The following is a 22,690-nucleotide window of genomic DNA, read 5'->3' as shown; positions in this document are numbered from 1 at the left end:
ATTTATTTTTCAGCCTGATCCAGGAAGCCAGGGATTGGCTGAGAAGGCAGGCAGGAAATGCCCACTGCCTCCTGGGACTCCACGTGGGCCACGTAGCCCCCGGCTGGACTTGGCTTAGTGACTGGGTCTGGGACATTGCCAAGGTCTCCCCCACTGGCCTGCAGACCTGGCTGAAAACAGCAGAGGAGCCCTGAGCAGACATCAGCAGAGGCACTGACTCAGCCCTTGTGGCGGGAAGCAGCTAGTTCCCAGCTTCTCGTGAAGGAGCTCCTTCCTGGAGCTGCCCACGGCGGGCTGGCCCCTGGCCTCTGCTGCTCTGGCAGTGGAGAGTGATTCCTCCAAGCGGGTCTGTTCATATTTATACCTTGCCTCTCTGTAAAGCCTGTTGGGAGGCAGAGGTGGTAACAGTTCCTGGTCACTAGCACAATGGCAGGACATAAGGGGGTCCCAAAGAATCTTCTGTACCTGCCTGCCTCTGTGCAGAGTTCCTGGATAGAGGGACATGGCCTGGGCCTGCTGAGGGAAAATAAATGACTTAGATTTATGTTCATTGCCCCTGTGGGGCACACCAGCATGTCTCCATACTTAGGGAAGAAGCTGAGGCTCAGAGAGGGTGCGCTGCCTATCTGAGGTTGCACAGCAAAACTGGGGGCATAAATTCCCAAGCACAAACACAAAGGCTGTGTGGCTCCCAGACCAGGAGAGTGGGAGAAATGGATGGGGTCATAGACTGCTGCTTTGCTTGGATATCAGGGACTCTGGGGAAAGGCTGTTTGTCTCTGTTTGGCTTCCCTAGGGCCCACCTAGAAGCCCTGGGAAGACTCCCCAGGAGGTGCTTTGAACCAGAGCAGGCAACAGCCGCGAGCTCATTTCCCTTGAGGCCCCCAGGAAGTCTGGCAGGAAGGCAGGAGGAAAATGGCCAGGGAAGAAGGGAAAAGGGAGAGAGTAAGGGCCTTTGGGATGGTCCACAGAGCCAAGGCCAGGTGTGCGGAAGGAAAAGAACATTTGCTGAATACCTCCTGCGTGCTGGGTCACTCTTGTGTGTGAATTCTCATGAATTCTTCGCCAACCTCCTTTGTGGCTGAGTATTTTGATTCCCATTGTACAGAAGAGGACAGTGAAGCTGGAGTTGGCACTGGGTATGGCCTGACAACAAAGGCTTGGGTCTTTTCAGGGCACCTTGGTTGGTGGGTGCTAAAGTCTGACCCTTCTGGGACTCACAGCACCACTACAGCGAGGCCTGGGCTTCTCCCACTTCCAGCTCCGGTCAGCAGGGGGAGGCTGTGCTGCGCCTGGCTGGAGATATTGGGGGAAGTTGGGACTGGGTGGAGTGAAGAGGAGAGAAGAGGAGAGGAGAGGAGAGAAGACAGGAGAGGAGAGGAGGCCTCTTTCAAAAGCTCCTGGATTTGGGGAGCCCTTAGCAATGCCTCTGTGATGGCTGGAGGATGGGGAGGCCTCTGCCTAGATTAACTAAGTGGCATCCCCACCGCTGCCCCAGAACAAAGTTGAAACTCAATTCAAGGCTCTTACAGCTTCTCCTCCCCACAAATACACGCATTTTCCCTGTTTCCCGCTTCCAGGTCTTTGTATATCCTCTTCTCTTATCATGGGATGCCCTTTCTGCCCAGTCAATTCCTACTCATCCTTCAATATCTAGCTTCAGTGTCAACTCCTCCAGGAGCTTTCCTGGACCTCCTCCACCCCCACCCGCCGCGAAGTTCCGTCATACCTCCTGCTCTCTCATTTTTGGAGGGATCTACCACCAAATCAGAGCCCCAGAGACGATGGAAGCCAATGGCCTTCCAAGGAAGTGTAAACTGAGGCCAGAGAGAGGCAGGCATTTGCCCAAGGTCACACAGCAAGAGCGGGAGGCCATCCTGTGAGCCCTGTCCTCTTAGCATGACAGGTGTCCTCACCCTGTGCTCAGATCCGGACAGCTGCTTCCCTGATCCCTCCTCTCCCCGCCCCGCAGTGCTGGGCGCCCAGCCTGCACTGCCTCACACCTCCAGCCTGCCCCTAGGCTTAGCCGCCAACAAGCACGGAGCGCCCCCTGGATGGCGTGGTCAGGCCCGACCGCCCTCTCCTTGACTCACCTCCAGCCCGGGAGGGCTGGGCTCAACCGCGGCGGAGAGGGCGCCGCCCGCACCGCCCCGGCTGCGCCACCGCCCCGGACTGTGCCGGCGCAGGAGGCCGCCCTCCTCGGCGCCCCCAGGTGGGGCAGGTCGAGCCCGGTGCGCTATCCCTTTAAGCCCGGGCGAGATGGGAGCTGTCAGCGACAGCCGAGGCTAGCGCGGGACGTAGCCGCCCGCCAGGCCGCAGCGAGGAGCGAGGAGCAAGCGGAGAGCCGAGGGGGCGGTGGGGCCTGGGCTCGGCGGGTCCCCTCGCCGCCCACAGTGCGTCCGCATCTCGGGCCCGGCGAGTGGCGGGCGGCACCCCATGTAATGCGGAGAATGTGAGGGCAGCGCAGGGCGGTGGGGAGGAGGCGCGGGAGAGGGCGTCGGCAAGATAGAGAGGCAGCCGGAGAGACTGAGGACAGGGATCGGGGCGGCTGCAGGTGGGAGAAAGGAGAGAAGATAAAAGGATAGGCAGTGACAGAAAAGGGGGAAAGAAAGGAGCGGGAGAGCACGCGGCTGCAGGCGGCGGAGCAGGCGAGGAGGAGGGAGCCAGCGCCTCTGGGTGGGAACGCCGGAAGCCGGAGTCGGGCTCCCCGGCCAGGGGTCAGGCTTAGAGCACGGCCGCGGCCCGGCAGGGCAGGGTGAAGGAGCAGGGACGCCCGAGGGGGCCCCTCTGGGAGCACCAGAGGACCTAAGGCGGGGCCAGCCCGGTAGGACCGCAGGGCCACTCCTCAGGCCCCGCTCCGGGGGCTCCGGCAGGCCGGGGCCAGGGGCCTTTGTGAGCGCCCCAGGAGGGCGAGAGTCGGGAGTGCGGAGTCGGGTGTGCGGTGGCGGGGGGGTGTGCGCGTCCGGGTGTGCGCGTGTGTGCGCGAGTGTGAGCGCCCAGGAGGGTGGGAGCGCGCGTTAGGGATTCTGCTGGCATCGCAGAGTGGAGAGCAGGAGGCAGGAGCGGGGCGCGCGGGGGAGCGCGGGGCCCTCCCGTGCACACGCACACACACCGCGCGCGCTCACACACACATACACATACACACACACGCGCACACGCCCTCCCTGCCTCGCTCGTTGCCGCGGCCACCATCTCAGAGCCGAGCCCTGCGGAGCGGGAACCCAAGCCGGAGCGGGAACCCAAGCCGGAGCGGGAACAGGAGGGAAACGGAGCCGGGGAATGCGGCCCCGGAGAGGAGCTGCGCGCGGACTGCGCGCCCGGAACGGTGAGTGTGGCCGGGCCGAGAGACCGCGGCGGGGCGGGGGCCGCGGGGGCGCAGGCCAGGGAACCCGGGTGTCTCTGCCTGCCGGCAGCGCCGCGTGCGCGGCCTCTGATTGGGCGGGAGCCTCAGGGGCCGCGGGTTGGGGGTGGGGTGTTGGGTGCGCGCCCGTTGTGGGAGGGTGCACGCGCGGAGCTGCAGGGGGGCGCGCTCGGCACCCCTGTTCGTGACCGCGCTCTCGCCCGCTGGGCGGCCCCGCCTAACCCTCGCGTGTCGCGGGAACCCCGGCGACTTGGAGCAACTTTGCGTGTAGGGGGAGAGGATGGAGGCTCTTTAGTGGTGGAACTCCGGCCTTCCTTTCTCGAGGAGAGAGGGAGGAATGGGGCGGGGGCGCGGGTTGTGCCGCCCGGCGGGCCAATGGGTGCATCTCCACCACCCCATCAGCGCAGCCGCCGGCTCTCTGGGACACCCGTCCAGCCCCACGGCGCCGCTCTAGAGCCGCTCCGGGCGCTGGACCCCTGGACCCCTCCAGGGTCAGGCACAGCCACAGCTTCCAGGTCCCAGGGCCGCGAGGTCATCTTTGCAGCCAGGCTGAGGACACGGGTTTGAGGTGGGGAGAGTTGGGAGACGTTCCCGTGTGTGTGTGTGTGTGTGTGTGTGTGTGTGTGTGTGTGTGTGTGTCCCTGCTTCTTCTGCTCCGTGGGACAGGCGGCTGGAAGAAGGGAACTGCCGGCAAAGTGCATCCCATCAGCCCTGGCCCGCAGGAGCTCCCAAGAGGCTAGGGAGTGGAAGGGGAACCTCTAGGGCTCCAGCATAGTGCCACCCCCGCCCCCATCCCTGCTTTGCTTGGAGCCATGATCCTGCGTGCCTCACTCAGTGTGATGAGATTGTGCTGTACCCCGGTCCCCACCTCCATCTTCTTGCATCTCCTCCCGCATTCCTGTCCACTGCTGACTACTTCAGGAAACTTCCTAGCTACCCCCCACCACCCCGCCATGCCAGCCCTGCCCCTGCAGAAGCTAGGATGGGGAGATGTGGTCCAGGATGGTGCCCCGAGAGGGAGGGAGGCCAGTGTCCCCAGGAGTGAGAGGCCCAAGAAAGGGTCAGTATTCAGGCCCCCTGCAGGCCCCTCCGCATTACCAAATCCTCCCTGCTTCCAGGCAGGTTCTTCCTCCTCTAGGAAGCCTTCTCTGATTGCTCCCAATCCTTCCTTTTGGCTTGGGATTCCGGGCTGGAGCAGCTGAGTTCCCCAGCAGCCCTTGTCCATGTGCCCTCCTTCCTGGGACTCAGCGTATGAGCCCGTGGGGTCAGAAGTCTTGTTCTCAACCTAGATGCTGGGTGAAGGATCGTGATGTTGGGCCAGTCAGTATCTACCTGGGTCTCTGGGGTATGGTAATATCTTATTTGACCAGTTTTCAGGCTTAGACCTCACTTCCACTTCCACTCCCCTTTCTGGAATCTCTCTGCCACCTTGTAAGAAGAGGATTTTGAGGCAGAGATGGAGACAGGAGATCTGCAGTCTCAGGGCAGCCCCTTTCACTGTGAAGGTATCCTTTAAACCCGGTCTTTGGTGAGGTGGGGAGGGGGCAGGGAGGGCCCTCAAGCCCTCTTTATTGACTGGGCAGCGGGGCTCTGGGGGCCTGCTGCTGGAAGGTCTCCCCAGGGCAGCTCTCCTGCTGCCTGTGACCAACACCCTCTCCAGATGGGCAGGGAGGTGGGTGCAGCCACTCTCAGCCTGATTCTCCCTGATTCTCCCTCATTCATCTTTGCCTCCTAGATCTGGGGCCAGAGTCTGCCTGGGCTCTGCTTGATGGTTTGCAAACCTGGTTCTGGCACTGGGATGTCGGTATCATTCTGGGAATCAGAGTGGTTTCCCAACCCCAGCCTGGCACTCTAGGTCCTCCTGTTTGGGCCCTGGAACCCTTCCCACTGTCTCAGGATCTCTACCCTGGAGTCCCTTTGTGGGGCAAAGAGCTCACCCTCAGGTGAATGGGTTCTCCACACGGAGGTCTAAATGTGCATTGGCGGGGATGGGGTCTGATGACTACTGGGACCACTTCCTTCCCAAATGGCCCACTTGAGACATAGGCAGCTGGAGTAGCTATCGACTCCAGGCAGGCTTCTGTGACCATTCCCCCCAGCCCAGTCCCGATGACAGCCTGGACTCATCCCCAGGGCCTCTCAGGCCCTTGAAGTCCTCTGGTGGGGAGGCTGCTGTCCAGGAGTGACCAAAGCTCATCCTGGGGCTGGGGGTGGTGGTGGTGGCCTGCTGGGTCCTGTGGCGGCTCCCTTAGCCTCTTTGCTGGCTTCACTCTGGGGCAGACTCTCTCTGCCTCTACCCCTTCCTTTCTGCCAGCTCTAGCTGACTCAGTCTTTCTTAGCTGTCATTTCTCTCTCTCTCTCTCCCCACCTCTTTACCCCTTTGTCCCTGTGTGGCTCCCTGAGTCTGGACTTTTGCCTCCTGTGTGCTGACCTGACTGATGCCCTGGTTGATACCCACGTGGCTGGAGCATGGCCAGATGTCTACTTCGCACCCCTCCCCGCCCCCCACTGCCCCCAACTGACTCCAGCAGGATGAGCCCTCCATATGGGACCTCAAGCCATGGAGAGGGAGAGAACATGGTACCTCTTTGGCCCCAGATCTGTTTGTTAGGGGTGAAAATCCCAGTCAGGTGCTCGCAGCCCCCACTGTCTTTTTAAAGACAGCCACTCCCCTCCCTAAACATCCTGACTGGGAATGGGTAGTGCTCAGTGTGGCCCCCTTAATTTCTGTGTCCAGCCAGGCCCTGGCCCTGCCATGTTTGTGTTTTTTTTTTGTGGTATGCGGGCCCCTCACTGCTGTGGCCCCTCCCATTGCGGAGCACGGGCTCCGGACACGGAGGCTCAGTGGCCATGGCTCACGGGCCCAGCCGCTCCGTGGCATGTGGGATCTTCCCAGACCGGGGCATGTACCCGTGTCTCCTGCATCGGGAGGTGGACTCTCAACCACTGCGCCACCACGGAAGCCCCTGTGTTTTTAAATTATAACAAATTCAGTGATAAGTTGTTGATTGGGCTGGGCCCTTGGGTGACTTGAAAGGGTAAAGTTACCCCTGACCACTCAGGCCTCCTTTTGAGGGAACTGGGGACCACCCTGGCCAATCAGAGTCTCTTCTGCGGACTTCCAGGGCCCAGACATCTGCTCCCAAGAACCATGTCTTGCTTGGCCTTGCTCTTTACTGCCTGGAACCCTTCACTTGGGGCTCACTCCACATTGGGGGCATCTCCTGGTTTGAGGCCTGGGCTGAGTACTGGGGGTACTGATGACAAACCTGGGCCCCTCCCTGGGTGGGCTGTCCCTGAAAGGAGTCACAGACATTGACCCACACCCCTGGGTATGAGGCAGGCTGGGCTGGGCCCCTGCAGAGGTATGGGGCAGGGAGGCTGGCAAGGGGTTATTTCAGATGGACCGGAAGGGCTGCTGCAATTTGACCTGTTGGGATGTTTCTGGCACTTGGTAGATGCTCAGTAAATACGCTGAATAAGTGAATGAATGGAGCATGTGACCAAGTGAGGGCTTTCCAGGCAGATGGCTTAGTGTTAGCGAAGGCACGGAGGTGGGAGGCGCCAGGCATGGGTGGAACATGTTTGCAATGGAGTAGTTTATGCAGGGGCACAGCAGGCACAGAGCAGGTTGGCACAAGACGGAGGAGGATCTTGAGTGCCCGACTGAAGAGTGTGGGCTGATTCCGTATTCAGGGGTTGTAGGGTTGAAGTTCTGGAGGGACGCGATCAGATTTGCAATTTAAACCTCTCCCTCTGGTGGTTGGGGGAGGGGTTGGCCAGGAGAGCCGGAGGCAGGGAGGCAGTCCTGAGGCTGCTTTGGGAATCCAGGCTGGTGCTGAGGGCAGCGGCAGGGGCAGGCACCTTGTCAGCCTTCGCCCTGAGAGCCAAGTGGCCGTGCGTGGTTCCCCTTTGATGGAGGATGGAGAGAAATTCGGACTGGGTGGGGAGCCAGGTGGGGTGATGTAGGCCATCCGAGTGGGGCAGGGCCTCGGTGATCACCACTCCCACCTCCTGGGCATACAGAGGTGGCAGGCATCCTGGAGTCATAAAATGAGCCTTTACTACTGGCCCTCCCACTGTGCACACTTGAGCAAGTCCCTGAGGTCCCTTGGGCCTCAGTTTCTATGTCTATAAAACGGATACGTTTTTCTCCCTGGGTACCTGGAGTGAGTTTGGGTGGAAGTTAGTGACCTTGGATGTGGAATACAAAGCGAAGGCGTAGAGGGGTGGTCTGCATCACTGTTTGACAGAGGAAGAGTTTGAGGCCCAGAGAGGGGCAGTGACTTACACAAGGTCATAAAGCAAGTTGGGGGCAGGGCGTCCCAGCCTGGGGTTTTCCTGGCTGCGCCTGTGGCCTGCCAGGGCAGTGGTGGGCGGGGAGGCTGGGGCCTCGGGGCCTTTGCAGAGGACATCCTCAGGCAGTCGCTTTGGCAGTCCAGCTGTCAGGGAGCGTATGGGGCCATATGGCCACATCAGGGGAGACACCAGCTGCTGAAGGAGAGATAGCGGCTGCCACCCTGACCTTCTGGATCTGTGTAGGCACTGCCAGCCCCCAGGGTCAGGACGGGAGGGGGCCAAAATGGGACCTCAGTGTCCAGGTTGGTTTGGACATGGAGGTGGAGCCTTGGCAGGTGTTCCAGTTCTGACACCCATCTGCCAGGGCAGCCGGACAGGCGGCTCCATGCCCAGGACTGATCCAATTGGCTCAAGACCATCTGTGCCAGCTACCCCCATCCCCACCCCCATTCCCCATGCCGCTCCGATGACCCTGCTGGTCCACAGGCCATGGGGTGGGCACGGCGCATCTGACGTCAGGGTCTCAGGCCTCAGGAGTATATGTGTGTTACATGCAGCTCAGGTGTGGACATGCAGCCTAACCCTGAGCACTGATTCTGTAGCTCTGAGATTTTGGGGTGTGGAAATGGACCCCTCAATCAAAGGGCCTGGGCTTGGATGCCATCTGGAACCAAGTTTGAATTCTGACTCAGCTCCTTCTGAGTGGGATGAGTTCGGTCAAATCACTTTTCTGAGCCTCAGTTTCCTCATCTATTATGGGAGAACGATACCTACCTTGTAGGGGTGTCATTAGTGTACGTTGAAATAACACAGGTAAACTGTGCACTAGCTTGATACACTGAAGAGTCTCAGTAAATGTTAGCTCATGTTTTGCCCTCTGCTGGGAGAGGGAAGTGAGTCCTGTTGGAGGTTCAATCTCCAGGCTGGAGTAGAGAGGAGACTTATTATTTTCCAGGACAGTTTGCTTTAGAGTTTTCCATAAGTTTTTATACTCCCTTCCTCATTTAGTCCTCATGGCAGTTCTGTAAAGTAGGCAGAGAGCACCGACCCCTTTCACAGATGAGGAAGCTTGGAAGTGATTATCCAGAGTCACACAGTGAGCTGGCCTTTACCCTGTCTCTGGATTCCTGGTCCAGGACGCTTGCTCCATTGGTATGCTTCCCAAATTTTGAGGGGCGGAGGCTGGGGAGAAGTGGGTCTGTCTTCAACAAGGTCTGTCTAGACCAAGCTTGGGGATTCTAGCGATTCCCTGCCTAGCCCTGTTGATATTATAGGTGCAGGGACAGGCTGCCATGGTGACAGCAGCCAGTCCCAGCTGGAGTTAGTATGGGGGATGCTCAATGGGGCATTTGCTGCGTTTCTCTGTCTGGCCAGCACAGGTTAGCGGTGGCGGTGACAGGGAATGAGGAGGGGATGGGCCTTGGGCACATCTTAGGCAGCCTTGGGCCATGCCAAGGCAAGCAGGGCTCAGCCTTCTGGGCCGGGTGGGGAGAGCACTGGGTTCTGCCAGCTGTGTGACCTTGGCCAGGTCACTGTTTCCCTCTTTGAGCCTCAGCTTCCCTCTTTGTAAACTGGAGATAATTCTCTCCCAGCCTGCCTCAAAAGGCTGTGTTTGAGACTCTACTATAAATATGTATTTTTATACAAACAGCATCTTCCACAGCTGTGAGTCCAGGAGTCCCCAGTCCCACATCTGACCGTCCTGTAATCATACAGCGATTCACGTGTTGGGTGCTTCCTCTGGGCCTGGCTGTGCTGGCTGCTATGGGGACAGAGATGAATAAGACCAGCCCCCGCCCTCTTAGGGCGTGCAACCTGGCAGTAACTGTGGACGCCATGGCATTTAACGGTCCTTCCAAACACATGCTCGTTGTCATGCTCCTACTCAGCACCCTTCAAGGGCTTCTTATTCCCTCAGACTGGCGTTTGGACCCCTCAGTGTTTTGCACTGTCTGACTCTCTCTCCCAGCCATCTCCCTCCAGATTCCTCTGTGCACCCAGGCTCCAGCCAAATGCCACTCACTCTCCTTTTCACACACGCTCTGGCTTTCCTTCCTCCAGGGTTTTGCTCTGCTGTCCCCTCTGCCTGATTCCTTCCTCTGTCTCTGCCCATAGATCCCACCCACTTTTCAACACTCAGCCCAAATGCCATGTTTAGAAACCCCTCCTGGTCACTCTAGCTGGGAGTAGCTGCTCCTTCCTCAGAACTCTGAGAGCAGCATATCTGCTTTACATTTTGCAAACGTTTGCTGTGTACCTACCATATGTGAGGCCTACTGTGTGCAAGGCCCGTGATACATGGCAGTTGGTCTCTCTTCATGGCCTGGGAATGCCTTGGTGACAGGGACTGGGTACCTGGCACTTCCAGGGGACCTGGGGCCAGATGAGCTGACCAGGGGCATGTGGCCCATCCCTCAGGGCCTCGTCGGCCACTGCCTCTTCCGCCTCTCCGTTGTGCCTGGGGATGTGAGCTGGGCCTAGGACACCTGTTTGTGAAGCTCCAAGTTATGGGCGGCTTTTCTGCTGAGGTGCTCGCGACAGACGAGGCCTTCTCTGCCTCTGCCTCTCCATCTCCGCCAGGCCAGGGCAGGGCTGCCCAGTCACTGGCCACACGTAGCTCTCCCTGATGAATTGCATGGCATTCAGCAATTAGCGATTGATTATTTGGGGTACTGTTAACTCTTCCATTATCGATCGGCAGAGGTGGACCTGGCCAACGCCGGTGTGGGTCAGCTGGGCCTGGCTGGGAGATTGTGATCACGGCCATTTATTCCTGACCAGGAAGCTTGTACATAGGAACCAGAGAAAGGGAGGTGCTGGCCATCCTCTCTCTGATTTGTGCTGCCAGGGTTGGGATAGAGGAATGGGGAGGAGTGGGGAGGGGGCAGACAGGGAGCTTTTGCTCACTCCCACCTCCCTTTGTCCCCACCTTCTGTGTTCTGCTTCCAGTCTCTCCTGGCCTGAGTCTCAGCTTTCCCATCTGTTAAATGGGGATATCGGTCTCTGTGCGGTAACATTGTGCCTTTGAATGAGAAGGCTAGGCAGTCACTGACTTATCATTTGTGCTTAAGCGGGGTGGGGGGCGACATTCAGAGGCTCAGAGAGGGTAGTGGCCACATGAGGATGGAGCCAGCATCACGATCTCTAGCCCAGGGCTGCTTTGCAGAAAGGACAGGGAAGTGGTGGGCCGGAGGGAGGTGGTGGGTCAGAAGGCAACAGTCGCTGGCGGTGGGGTATGAATTGGGAGATTGGGCTTGACATATATACAATAATATGCATAAAATAGATAATGAATAAGAACCTGCTGTATAAAAATAAAATAAAATAAAATTCAAAAATTAAAAAAAAAAGAACCTGCTGTATAAAATAAATAAATAAATGAAATTAAAAAAAAAAAGACGACAACAGTTGCTTCAGTAAAGCACTGTGTCTGGCTTCTGAATGTGCGAAGGCTTCTAAATGTTGAGCTAGGACTCAGTGGAATTTGTGCAAAAGCGATTTCTAGGGAAACCACATAAAGGAGATGGCAGGGGGGACGTTTAACCTACTTAAGAGATCCAGTTGCCTTTCAGGCCTGCCAGGAGCATGAGGCATTATTCGTGGGGCTCTGGTTCATGTGACCAACGTTTTTTTTTTTTTTTTTTTTTAACTTTTGGTTAGGAACATTTTCAAACATACAGAAAGATAGAGGGAATAGTGTAGGAAACTCCCATATACCCGCTCACCTAGATTTAACAGTTGTTGACATTTTGCCACATTTTGCTTTATCTTTCTGAAGTAGTTTAAAGTAAATTATAGACATCATGACATTTCACCCCTAAATATTTCAGCATCCATCTCTAAAAAAATACAAGAAAATTTCTGTCTAACCTCAAGTGGTCACATATTTCATTTTATCCTTGAGAGGTGAGGATGCTTGAGAGATGCGGAGACTGAGGCCTGTGAGGTGACCTGCCCTGTCCAAGGTCACATAGCGCAGAGCGGGAGGGGAGGAGAGGTGGGATCTAGGAGGCCGCTAAGGGTGTCAACCCATGATTGGCTGAGACGGTGGGGGGAAAGGGAGGGGGTAAGTGGTCTGGAGCCGGGCAGGTGGCTGGAGCGGAATCCCCCTCTGGGGGTTCCTCTGCCTCAGGCTGGAGGTTCCGCCTGGAAACAGGAAGTGAGTCTCTTTTAGAGTAACTGGGGCTCTTTTCCTTTTGTTTGCTACGGGGATTACTCAGGAACTGCAGCGTCAGGAAAATCTAGAACAACTTCTTGTTTATTGTTTAATTTAGGACACTGTTATCAGGCTCTGGCCATGCAGGGCCAGGGGAGCCCCTGCTGGCACAAGGAGTAGGGCTGCCCCCACCAGCCGCCTTGGAGGCCAGTGGGGAAGGCATGGGGAGGGCTGCCTGGAGGGAGGGCTCAGGATCCTAGCTTGGGCAGCCAGGGGCTTTGGGGGAACTGGGGTTGTATGTGCTGCAGGGAAGGGAGGGCACGGTGCCTGGAGTCCAGGGGGCATGTGGGACAGCTTGGGGCCGAGCCTGAGATCTGGGCTGGGCTAAATCTTCTGTAGCCTAGAACAGAGATGGGAGGTGAGGCACGGAGGGGTGAGCTGGGGCACGTGCAGAAAGGAGAGAGGGCTCTGGCTGCCTCTAGCCTCACTGAGGAGCCATGTTCGCTCTCCTGCCTGGGCCCACTTTCCTCCCTGGGGAGGGAGGATGGGTGTCCTCTGCCAGCCTAGGGTAGGTGCAGGTCTCTCTGGGATTCCTTGTCTCCTTGGGGTCAGGGTGATCCTGCCCCCCCGGCACCCACAAATGCTTGGGACTCCTTTTTCTGCCCTTAGTGCCCTTGGTGACTTGGGAGCACCTCTTGACTCTGTGAGGGTCCCAGAGGTCATAGGTATGCAATTGGAGAATGTGGGAAGGAGAAGGCAGGCTCAGAGATGATCTCATTCTTTTAGGTTCCAGATAAGGAAACTGAGGCACAGGGAGTGGCCAACTGCATCTTGGGTCTCAATTGAAAAGCACTGCAAAGGGCTTCCCTGGTGGCACAGTGGTTGGGAGTCTGCCTGCCGATGCAGGGGACACGGGTTCGTGCCCCGGTCTGGGAGGATCCCACGTGCTGCGGAGCGGCTGGCCCGTGGGCCATGGCTGCTGGGCCTGCGCGTCCGGAGCCTGTGCTCTGCGACGGGAGAGGCCACAGGAGTGAGAGGCCCGCGTAACGCTCCTGGGCCTTGTGGGCTTGTGGTTCAGACAGACCAGTTCTCCCCTAGATGCAAAGGGGTGGAGGCGGGCCCAGCTGGGGAAGGGCTATCAGTCACCCTGGGGGTGGGCCCCAGGTTCTTAGGACCCGTGATCCTGTCTGCATACACACGCACACACCCCCCCCCCCCGCCCCAGTTACTTACCAGTGGGGAGAATGGGTATGTAGGTTGGGGAGGAGGCTGCAGTAGGGTGTCCTGAGGCTCAGCCATCCAGGGCTCAGAGGGTCTTCACGTGCTCCCATCTCTGCCCCCACAATGAGGAGAGCCCTGATTAGGGCCAGGCTTACTGCTGGGCTTCTTTCTTGAGGACAGGAGTAGGGGCAGTGGGCAGGAGAGCCCCGTGGGAGGAAGGCAATCAGAGGGGAAGCAAGAGACAGAGACCTCAAAACACCTTCTGATTCCTGGTCTACAGCCCTGTGGCACTGCCAGATCCTATATCGAGGCTGTGTATTCTCCGAAGTTGGGGAAGGAGAGGAAGACACCCGACTTCCACCAAGTGGCTTGATGGGGGCTGTATGACCTGGGATATGCCACTACCTCTCCTGGATAAAATGAGGCAGGGAATGGACTTCTTCTGCTCTGAGAGTGGGGCAGGGAGGATTGGCCATGGCTGTTGGCTTGTCTGTTGGCTGGTCCTTTAGCCCCCTGCTGGGTGGGCAGTGGGCTGGGAAGGATCACAGGAAATAGGGCAGGTCCTGTTGCCCCCACCTCCAGGCCTTCCCTCTGCTCTCCCAGTGCTGCGGGGTAGGGAGTGCACCGTGCCTGGAGTCCAGGGAGCAGGTGGGACAGAACAAGCACACGTCCCCATGCTGACTGACTGCATGCTGGAACCTCTGCAGGGTGTTGGAAGAGCGCTGCCCTTGTTAGTGCATACAACTGCCCTGCAAAGTGGGCATTATGGGTTCCATTTTACAGATGAGGAAACTGAGGATTAGAGAGGTCCCCCAGCTGGTCAACGGTGGGACTGAGATTTGAGACCAGAACTACCCAGCTTTGCTGGACCACACTGTCTTCGAGACTTGGTTTCTGCTCTGGGATTTACTACTAACTGCTGTTCCCTGGGCCTTGGTGTTTGCCTTTCTCCAGTAGGGCTGGAAGGATGGCTGAGGGATGCGCTGCAGCCACAGGCTGGAGGGAAGGCTGAGCCTCCAGTCACCTCCTCCTGGCTTGGCAAGTTCTCAGGGTTCTGACTGAGGCCTCCTGCTGTTCTTGGAGGAATCCTTCCTAAGCTAAGCAAAGTGAGAGGCTCCCTGGCTCTGTGCAGAGGGATTGGGCCTCTGAGTGTGCAGAGCCCTTCAGCACCTCCTCCACCCTCTGCTCTCAGCTGGCGTGTGCCTTCCGTGCATTTGTCAGGTGAGGACGAGATGGCGCGGGAGGCTGTGTGCAACTGTATGGGCCATCTTGAGGCCTGGAGAGCCACACTTGAGGACTGAACAGGAAGTAGGGCAGAGGTGAGTTCATTGAACACCTACTAAATGTTAGTCATAGTGCCAGGTGCTTTACATACATTACCTCATTTAATCCTAAAAACAATCCCGTGAGATATGTACTATTACTATTCCCATTTAACAGATGAGGAAACTGAGGCTTAGAGAGATTGAGGGACTGGCAAAGGTCACACGGTTAGTGAGTGGAGGAGCTGACATTTGAATCTAGGAACGTCTGCTTCTAACAGAGACTATGTCATTTGTGTGCCACACGAGGGGAGTCTGTGCTGCAGCTGGGACGGAGGAAGTTAGGGTTCAGGAAGATGCCGCTGGAGGCTGCTGTGTATTTGGAGAGAGGAGGACAAGGGGCAAGTGAAGGGTCCAGGTAGGGAAGGAACAGTTCAGTGGGAGAGGCGTGGTTGGAAGTCTAGCGTGCGGTCTAGAGCTGTGTGTCCTTGGCTCTGTCATCTGCTCAGGGTCTACACCCTCCAACCTGACTTACCTTCCCCTGAGGGGAGGGGTGCACACTCCTTATAGTCCCTCCTCAGGCTAAGGCCTGGAGGTGGGACTGAGCGAGGGTCCTCGGAAAACAGTCAGGGCAGTGTGCCCCGTAGGGAGCATCTGGAGAAGAGGCTGGAGAGGGGCCTGGGCTGTGCAGGCCTCAAATGCCAGCTCGGAGTGGTGATGTTCTCTGGATTTTGAGCAGAGCCAGGTCTGAGGATTGGAGGGATGGATCTCTGATGTCTGGGGGCTGGTTAGTGGCTGTGGGCCATGAATGGTGGGGAAGGGGTGAGAGAGTAGGGGCATCTGGGGGCTTCTCCCCTCCTTGCCCCACGGCTCCTGTCGGGACAGGAGTGGTGGGGAGGTGACTCATCTCTCCTTGTCTCCCATTTTTTTGCCCTCCCTTTTCCTGCCTCCAGAGAAGTAGGAGTGGGGGTCTTTGGCCCCTCTCAGGCCCCTCCCTTGGAGGCTGTAAATATTTTATCTCCACCATCTCTGCTGCTAGAAATTGCTGCTTTTAACACTTTTTTTCCCCCTTTTGCTTGATACAAACGAATGCTGGAAAAATTCTGTGCTGGGCGCTCACTCTGTCTCTTCTGCTCGTGCCCAGAGTCCCCTCCAAAAACTCTAATTGCTTTTAAGCTGCCGTAGTTGGCAAACGCAGTTTTCTTTACATTATTGAGAAAGGAGGAAAATCCACCACGTTCTCTTCTTCCTTTTTTTTTTTTTTGATTCTAACCTTTAGTTTTGAGTTCCTCCTCACTGCTGCTAAGGTTCTGGGAGAGAAATGGAGTAGAAAGAGGTGTGGGCAAGGAGGCAGAGGCACCCTTGGACAGGGCATTTTGCCTCTCTGGGCCTCAGTTTTCCCATTTACAAGGTGGTCGTATGTCTCTTCATTCAACAGACATTACCCTGAGTACGTCCACTGGAAGAACTTGAGGACAAGGACGGGCTCTGTCTTTGTTGCTGCACCCCCAGCACCCAGCACAGAGCCTGACACACAGTAGGTGCTCTATGAAGATCCGTTGACCGAATCAGTGGCTCTACTGTGAGCCAGGCACTTTGCCAAGCACTGGGAATGCAGGGGATGAATCAGACGCAGCCCCTGGCCACTGGCTGAATGGAGGGGAGCTGCCACACACACATAATTACCATATTGCTGAGTTGTAACATAGGTGGGTACAGGATACTTAGAAGCACAGAGCAGGGCTGGCCAGGGAAGCTGGGAAAAGCTGCATAGAGGAGAACTTGGGCTGCATCTTGAAGAGGGAGTAGGAGTTTGAACTGTGGCCAAGGAGGAGGGAGTTCCAGACAGGAAATAACACGTGCGAAGACCAGGGGTGGTCAGCGCTGGAACTGAGGGTGGGGTCAGGCCAGGGAGGAGTTGAGGCTGCCCAGATGGGCCTGAGTTACCTGGGAGAGCTTTGCATGGAGGTGGGGAGTTTGGACTTGATCCCAAGGGTAGTTATAAGCTCCGGGGAAAACAGAGCTGTCAAGAAAGGAAAAGTAATCAGAGTCTTCTATGTGGCTCAGCTGGGAAGTTTATAACTCTCTTCTTCTTGCAGGGTTGGAGCGGGGGGAGGGATTAGGGCCTTTTGGTCCTGGTAAGCCTGTTGGGGGCAGGGGGTGTAGGGAGGCTGGCAGTGTGAGTCTGAGACAGACAAGGCAGGGGACAGGGGACCCAAATCCTTATCTCCTCTGCTTGTGCTGGGGTGAGAGGCAGCCCAGGCCTTTCCTGCACCCTGGGGTGGGGGTCCGCCAGTGTAGCTGGGGAGGCAGGCGTCCAGTTCATAGGCCTCTGTTGCCATGGTCAGTCAGGTTTGCTTCGCTCTCGGTTCCTCAAGGTGTACAGCCCTTCACAATATATAAGGCCTGCTCACCTCTGACCCCTCAGAAGATCTTGGAAACTGTGCCCTGAGGTAGGCAGAGCAGGGGCCGTTCCCCACTGCCAGGTATAGGCCAGGTTTACCCCCAGGGTTCTCTAGGCAGGTGGAGATGGGGTGCGGATTTGAACCCAGGTCTCAGGGCCCCTCGCCGGCTGCCCACACCGCCTCTGTTGCGCCCCCATCCACCCCCAGCCCTCTCCTCTCCTCCCCTCCCGAGCCCTGTGCTCCTTCCCTGTTTGCAGAGCATGTGGGGCTTTTCAAAAGCATTAATGATAGAAAATAAATTGGAATCGGAGTGGAATCATCGCCGGGCATTCTCGGAGGACCGCCTCTGCCCTCGCGTCTCTCAGCCATATTGAAGCCAGCAGCCAGACCGGAATATGAATGAGTCCCGGGCCGGCATAGCTCTTAATCAGTCGGGGAGCCCTCACTGGCCAGACGGCATTCACTGGCAGCAAAGCTGTTTGCAATGAGGCCTCCGCGGCCGCTGGGCATCACCGACCAGGACTGATTTCTCTGGGATGGAGTCAGAGTCCATGGCTGTGGAGGAGGGGTGGAGGGGGCCTGGTGCCTGGGTCCCCCACCCCCTCAAGCCCTCTGCTGGGGACATAGCTCTGAGGCCAGTCTGGGGTGGGGTCTGGCATCTCTGCCCAGGGTGGGGGGGCCCATATGAAACTGCCAGTGGCTCCTCAGGGTCTGGATTCCTCATCTGGGTATTCAAGGTCCCCTGTGTGAACTTGATTCTTTTTGTCCTGTCTCCTCCAGAAAGCCTTCCTTGATTACTGCCCAGCTCACAATGGGTTTTCTATTTTCAAGCTTCTTGTGGCCCCTGGAGCCGGGGTCTAAAGGGGACGGGCAGGTAATGAGTGGAGCAGGCTGGGTGTGAAGCAAAAGGGAGAGGTGGAGACTGTGGCAGTGTGCAGGCATGTTTGGGAGCTCTTCCATGGACGCTTTCACACCCAGCTCTGCTAAGTAGTCTTTGCTCCACAGTCACCCTTCTCACTTTCTTTTTTTTAAAATTTTTAAATTTTTAATTTTTGGCTGCGTTGGGTCTTCATTGCTGCGCGCAGGCTTTCTCTAGTCGTGGCAAGCGGGGTCTACTCTTCATTGTGGTGTGCGGGCTTCTCATTGTGGTGGCTTCTTTTGTTGTGGAGTATGGGCTCTAGGCACGCAGGCTTCAGTAGTTGTGGCACGCAGGCTCAGTAGTTGTGGCATACGGGCTCAGTAGTTGCAGCACATGGGCTCAGTCGTTGTGGCTCGCGGGCTCTAGAGCACAGGTTCAGTAGTTGTGGTGCACGGGCTTAGTTGCTCCATGCCATGTGGGATCTTCCTGGACCAGGGATCAAACCCATGTCCCCTGCACTGGCAGGTGGATTCTTAACCACTGTGCCACCAGGGAAGTCCCCACACTTCTCCCTTTCCAACTAGCAAGGAGTTCCTTGAGGACAGGCCCTGGTCTCTGCCCCTGCAGCCTGTCTCCCCACAGACATGGGTATGGGCTGGGCACCCAGGCAAGTTTTCCAGAAGCCTCAGGGGCTCTGGGGACCTGGGGAATCACTCAGAGTAACCCTCTTGTTTAGAGATGGGGAAACTGAGGCCCAGAGATGGGAGGTTGGAAAGTGCCCCTAAGCAGCCTGTGCATCTGTGCTCTTCTAATCCTCACAAGAGGAGTTTTTGTACCTGTGTTTTAGAGAGGGGGAAACTGAGGCTCAGGGTGTTTGGATCCAGGGGGCCCTGCCGGCCTGCATGTGAATCAGTGTGTTGGAGCCCCAGTGCCAGCTGCCTCTTTCTGGCAGGAGTAGGGGTGCTGAGACAGGCACTGAGTCACCTGAGGGGGACGAGCTGCGTTTGTGCCCAGAGTAAGCCCAGCGGGAGGCCTGGGATCCTGGCCCAGATCTGCCACCAACTCCCTGTGTGACCCAGGACAGAGGGCTCGCTCTGTGCCTCAGTTTCCCCAGGTCAGGCTGAGAGAGGCCCCTGGAGGGCTCAGAGAGAGTTTGGGGGGCTCCACTGAGCTCATATGCCTTGGCCTTGCTGTCAGCCCTGCTCAGTGCTTCTGTCCAGCCCTTGGGCTCCCTTGGCCCCAGTCCAGGATTGTAATGAAACCTCTTATTCCTGTACTTTCTGGGGTCACTGTCATGTGGGAGGTGGTGACACCCAAGAAGGTCTTGGACTCTGCAGACCTAGTCAGCAGTGTGGGGCAGCCGGGGCAGCCTGCCCCCCTACCCCAGGAGGGAAGAGGGTCTGAGGCCAACACCAGGGGGGAGGACTCCCAAATGCAGGACTGTACGCGCAGCCCTACAGCCTGAGCCGCACCCATGCATGGCCCTGGCCCTTCCTTTCACACGCTCAGAATGGACTCCCAGGGTACACCTTGTGTAGCTCTGGGGTGTCAGATGGGGATACTGAGGCCCACAGAGTCTGAGAATGAGACTCAGGGTCGCCACTTGCTCACCCTGACCTCTGCCTGTCCAGCCTGTGCTCTCACCCCTGCACGACGAGGTGCTTCCCCGTTGCCGAGACAGCCCCGCTCACCTTGGACGGCTCTCGTTCCTGCTTGGAGCTAGCGTCTACCCCATGGGACTCTCGCGGGGGTCCTGGTTGGGGCCTGGAGCCGCAGAACCTGTCCTAGCCCCTGCCTTCCAACACCCCCCATGGACGTACAGGCAGACGCCGAGCCCCTGAAACCTCTGTCCTTCGGACACCCAGACTTGCTCCCTTCCTGCTCAGTGGTTCTGAGTCCTTTTGGTCTGTGGGCCACTTGGGGAATCTGATGAAAGACAGGGCCCTCGACCCGAAACAATGTACCCTCCCCTGCCTGCACCATATGCATAAATGCACATCTAGTTTTGTGCAGTTTCAGCGCTCACAGACCTCCTAAGTTCCCCATCCCAGGGGACCCCTGTTAAGAGCTCTGCTTTAATCGATTCCCAGGTGACATGGTGAATGTGACCTGTCGTGTTGTCCTAGGATGGGAAGCTAGGCGTGTCGGTCCCGCAGCCACGCTCTTGCGGCTCCACCCGGTGCCTGGCTGGGGCCTGAGTGCTGTGAGAACCCGCTCATTCTTTCCACAAACTTGAGTCCTTTATGCCTCCTCTCATTGGAGGGTAGGGCAGTATTGGGAGGCACTGGGTCAGGCATGAGGCTGAGGGCCAGTTGGGGATGGGTCTCTGGAATTTGCCACCCGCTCCTGGCCTCTCTACGGGCCTGCTGGCTGCCCAGACGCCCTAACACACACACACACACACACACACACACACACACACACACACACACACACACAGACTCTAGATGTAGACACGACGACACACACGCCCTTCACAGTCACTGCCGCAGACCCACACGAGCCCCCTCTCTCCGAGCACCGCACACCTGCACACAGCAGTGCCCTCTACCCGTACCCACGGGCTCGCCCCAGCCTCTCTCTGCACAGAGGGAAGCACACCACAGCTTCCCTGTTGCTTTCCCTTCTCCTCTTTCCCTCCCTCTCCTTCCCTAGCACAGGAGCCCTGTGAGAGCTCAGAGCTGGACCTCAAAGCCCCCTCCCCTGGAGTTTTCTACCAAGGCCCTTCCCGTGTTGCCCTCACCCCCTGGGCTCCCCTGAGCCTCAGCCTAGGGTTCCCAAGACTGTGATGTTCCAGGGTTTCCTGGACACCTAGGGAAACCTCCCGCCCCAGCCCTGGGAGCCCAGCCGAGGAGCCAGAGGCCTCTAGCCCCGACCTGTCTGTACTGCCTGTGTGACTTGGGCCACCCTCTGCCCCGCTGGCCTTGGTTTGGGAGAGTGAAGTTATGGGCTCCACATTCTCCAGCTGAGGTTCTCAAACTGGTCCTAGAGCCCTGGTGTCCCTGAAGGGGCCTGGGGGCTATGGGGGTGGTGGTGGGGCTGCATAGGTCCCTCCCATTTCAACCACAGCAGATCTGCTCAGATCTGCATTTTATATTGGGTTCCCGGCAGGATTTAAAGAAAAAAATTAACTCTTTATTGAAAATTCCATAACACATCTTGTAGGCAATGGAGACCATGAAAGCCCCCTCGTCCCCCACCTAAGAGGCGATCACTGTACTGTCTGGATATTATCCTCCAGCCTTTTGGGGCATAAACCAACAATCTGCTCTTTATAGAAATGGGTTCCTTCTGAAATAGCGTTATACAGCTTGATTTTTGTTCATATTGTTATACATAGAGGTGCCTCCTTCTGTCGAAGGGCTGCGTGGCTGTGGAGTGTTCCCTAGTATGGATGTGCTGTATTTTGTTTAAACAGTCCCTTATTGATAAACATTTAGGCCATTTCTTTTTTACTCTTACCAGCAATGCAGCTATGAGCATCCTAGAATATTTATATGTGAGTGCCTATGCTATCATTTCTGTAGGAGAAGCTCCTAGAAGTGAGATTACTGGGTGGTAGGGTGTGTGGGTTTACAACGTTATTCAGTACTGCCAAGTTACACTTCCAAAGGTTGAGCCAATTCCCTCTCCTTCCGATGGTCCATGAGTGCTCATTTCCTCACATCCTTGCCAGCACTGGTTGTTATCATTTTAATTTTTCCCAGTCTGATGGGCAAAAAATGATATCGTGTTGTTTTCATTTGCATTCCCCTGATTGCTATAGAGATAGAACATCTTTTCATATGTTTATTGGCCAATTTAGTTCCTCCTCTACGGATTTCTAATTCACTGCCAATTTTTCTCTTCTTTTGTCTTTTTTTCTTATTGATTTGTAGGGGCTCTTTGTATATTAGTGATATTTTCTTCCAGTGTCTCACTTGCCTTTTAACTTTGTTTATAGTGTCTTTGCTGTACAGATGTTTTTACGTGTTTATATAGTCGGATTTATCAAATTTTCACTTTATGGCTTCTGGATTTAATGTCTGGCATAGAAGGCTTCCCCCACTGTGTAAGGTTTCATTTCAAATAAGAATTTTATTGCTGAGAAATCTTTGCAAAGCCCTGGTTTATGGGCTCCTCCTGGCAGCTGCAGCACTGGCTCTGGGGGAGGGAGGGATGGCCCCATCGGCGTATCCATTTCATCTCTCTGACTCTCTCTCTGTCCTCTGGCTTTGGGGAGACAGTTGCTCTTTCTTCGGGCCTCTGTCTCTTGTGTGCTCTGTTCCTCCCTTTCTGGTCTCTACTGTTTTCCAGTGGTAATTAGGGATGTGAGATGGTGGCTGTGGCAGCCCTCAGTGGGTTGGGATGGGACAGTGGCTGTTAGGGAACATGCCCTCCTCATCCTCCGCCTGCCAGCACAGCCCCAAGTCACATAGGCTGGCAGAACGGCCCCTGGCTCAGTTCTCTTTCTCACAGAAACTCATTTCCTGTTGGGAGGCTGAGGGAAGGCTCTGAGCTAACCCCACTCCCTCCTCCACCAGGAAGTCATCCCAGACAGCCCCTTCCTCCACTTCCACAGCCCTGGACCTGGCCTTTCCCTTCTGTCCTCACTGCTCTTTCCCTGTCCCCTGCCTTCTCAGCGCTGAGCAACCTGGGGTCCACCTGGCCACCTCTCAGGGTCTTGGTTTCCGCCTGTGTGAAATTGGTTGTGGGCATATGTAACAGCTGCTGGGAGGTGTGGCCCGTGTGGGATACAGCGGAGCTGGCAGGTCTTCCAAGCCAAGCTCTGGAAGGTGTCCCCTCTTGCTCTCTCAGTACTACGCCCTCTGAAAAACCCACTACAGGAGAGAATTTGTGTGCTGCTGACAGAGATGGGGACTTGGATTCCACGAGTGTGATGGCTGACGACTAGCGCTCACTTGTTCTCTGCTCCACCCCAGGCCCAGTGCTATGCTTGGCTCATGGGAGGTGCCCAGGAAAGCAAGAATGAACAAGGAAAGAGTGAATAGTGCAGGAGGATGCTGAGCCTGGGGGAGGAGAAGGGCAGCCAGGGCACCAACTCTCTTTGAGCTCCTTCTGTGTAGCAACGTACTTTTCTCATGCTTCCTCATTTCTGGGGATTGGGGGTGCTAATGGGGAATACCC

The 22,690-nt window shown here is 56.7% G+C and overlaps 1 protein-coding gene across 1 annotated transcript in view; it reads left to right on the top strand.

Moving 5' to 3' along the window:
• Positions 1-2,054: 2,054 nt before the first annotated feature.
• LOC132418791 (uncharacterized) overlaps positions 2,055-22,690 on the top strand; it is a 122,043-nt gene continuing 101,407 nt past the window's right edge. The window contains exons 1-2 of the mRNA XM_060002782.1: positions 2,055-2,393; positions 2,829-3,325. Coding sequence (XP_059858765.1) covers positions 2,055-2,393; positions 2,829-3,325 — 836 coding nt within the window. The remainder of the gene's footprint in view (positions 2,394-2,828; positions 3,326-22,690) is intronic.

This window comes from Delphinus delphis, chromosome 2 (genome assembly GCF_949987515.2).
Source record: "Delphinus delphis chromosome 2, mDelDel1.2, whole genome shotgun sequence".
Taxonomy (NCBI): Eukaryota; Metazoa; Chordata; class Mammalia; order Artiodactyla; family Delphinidae; genus Delphinus; species Delphinus delphis.
The sequence above is the reverse complement of the archived record's forward strand: the minus strand, read 5'-3'. Positions and strand labels throughout refer to the sequence as shown.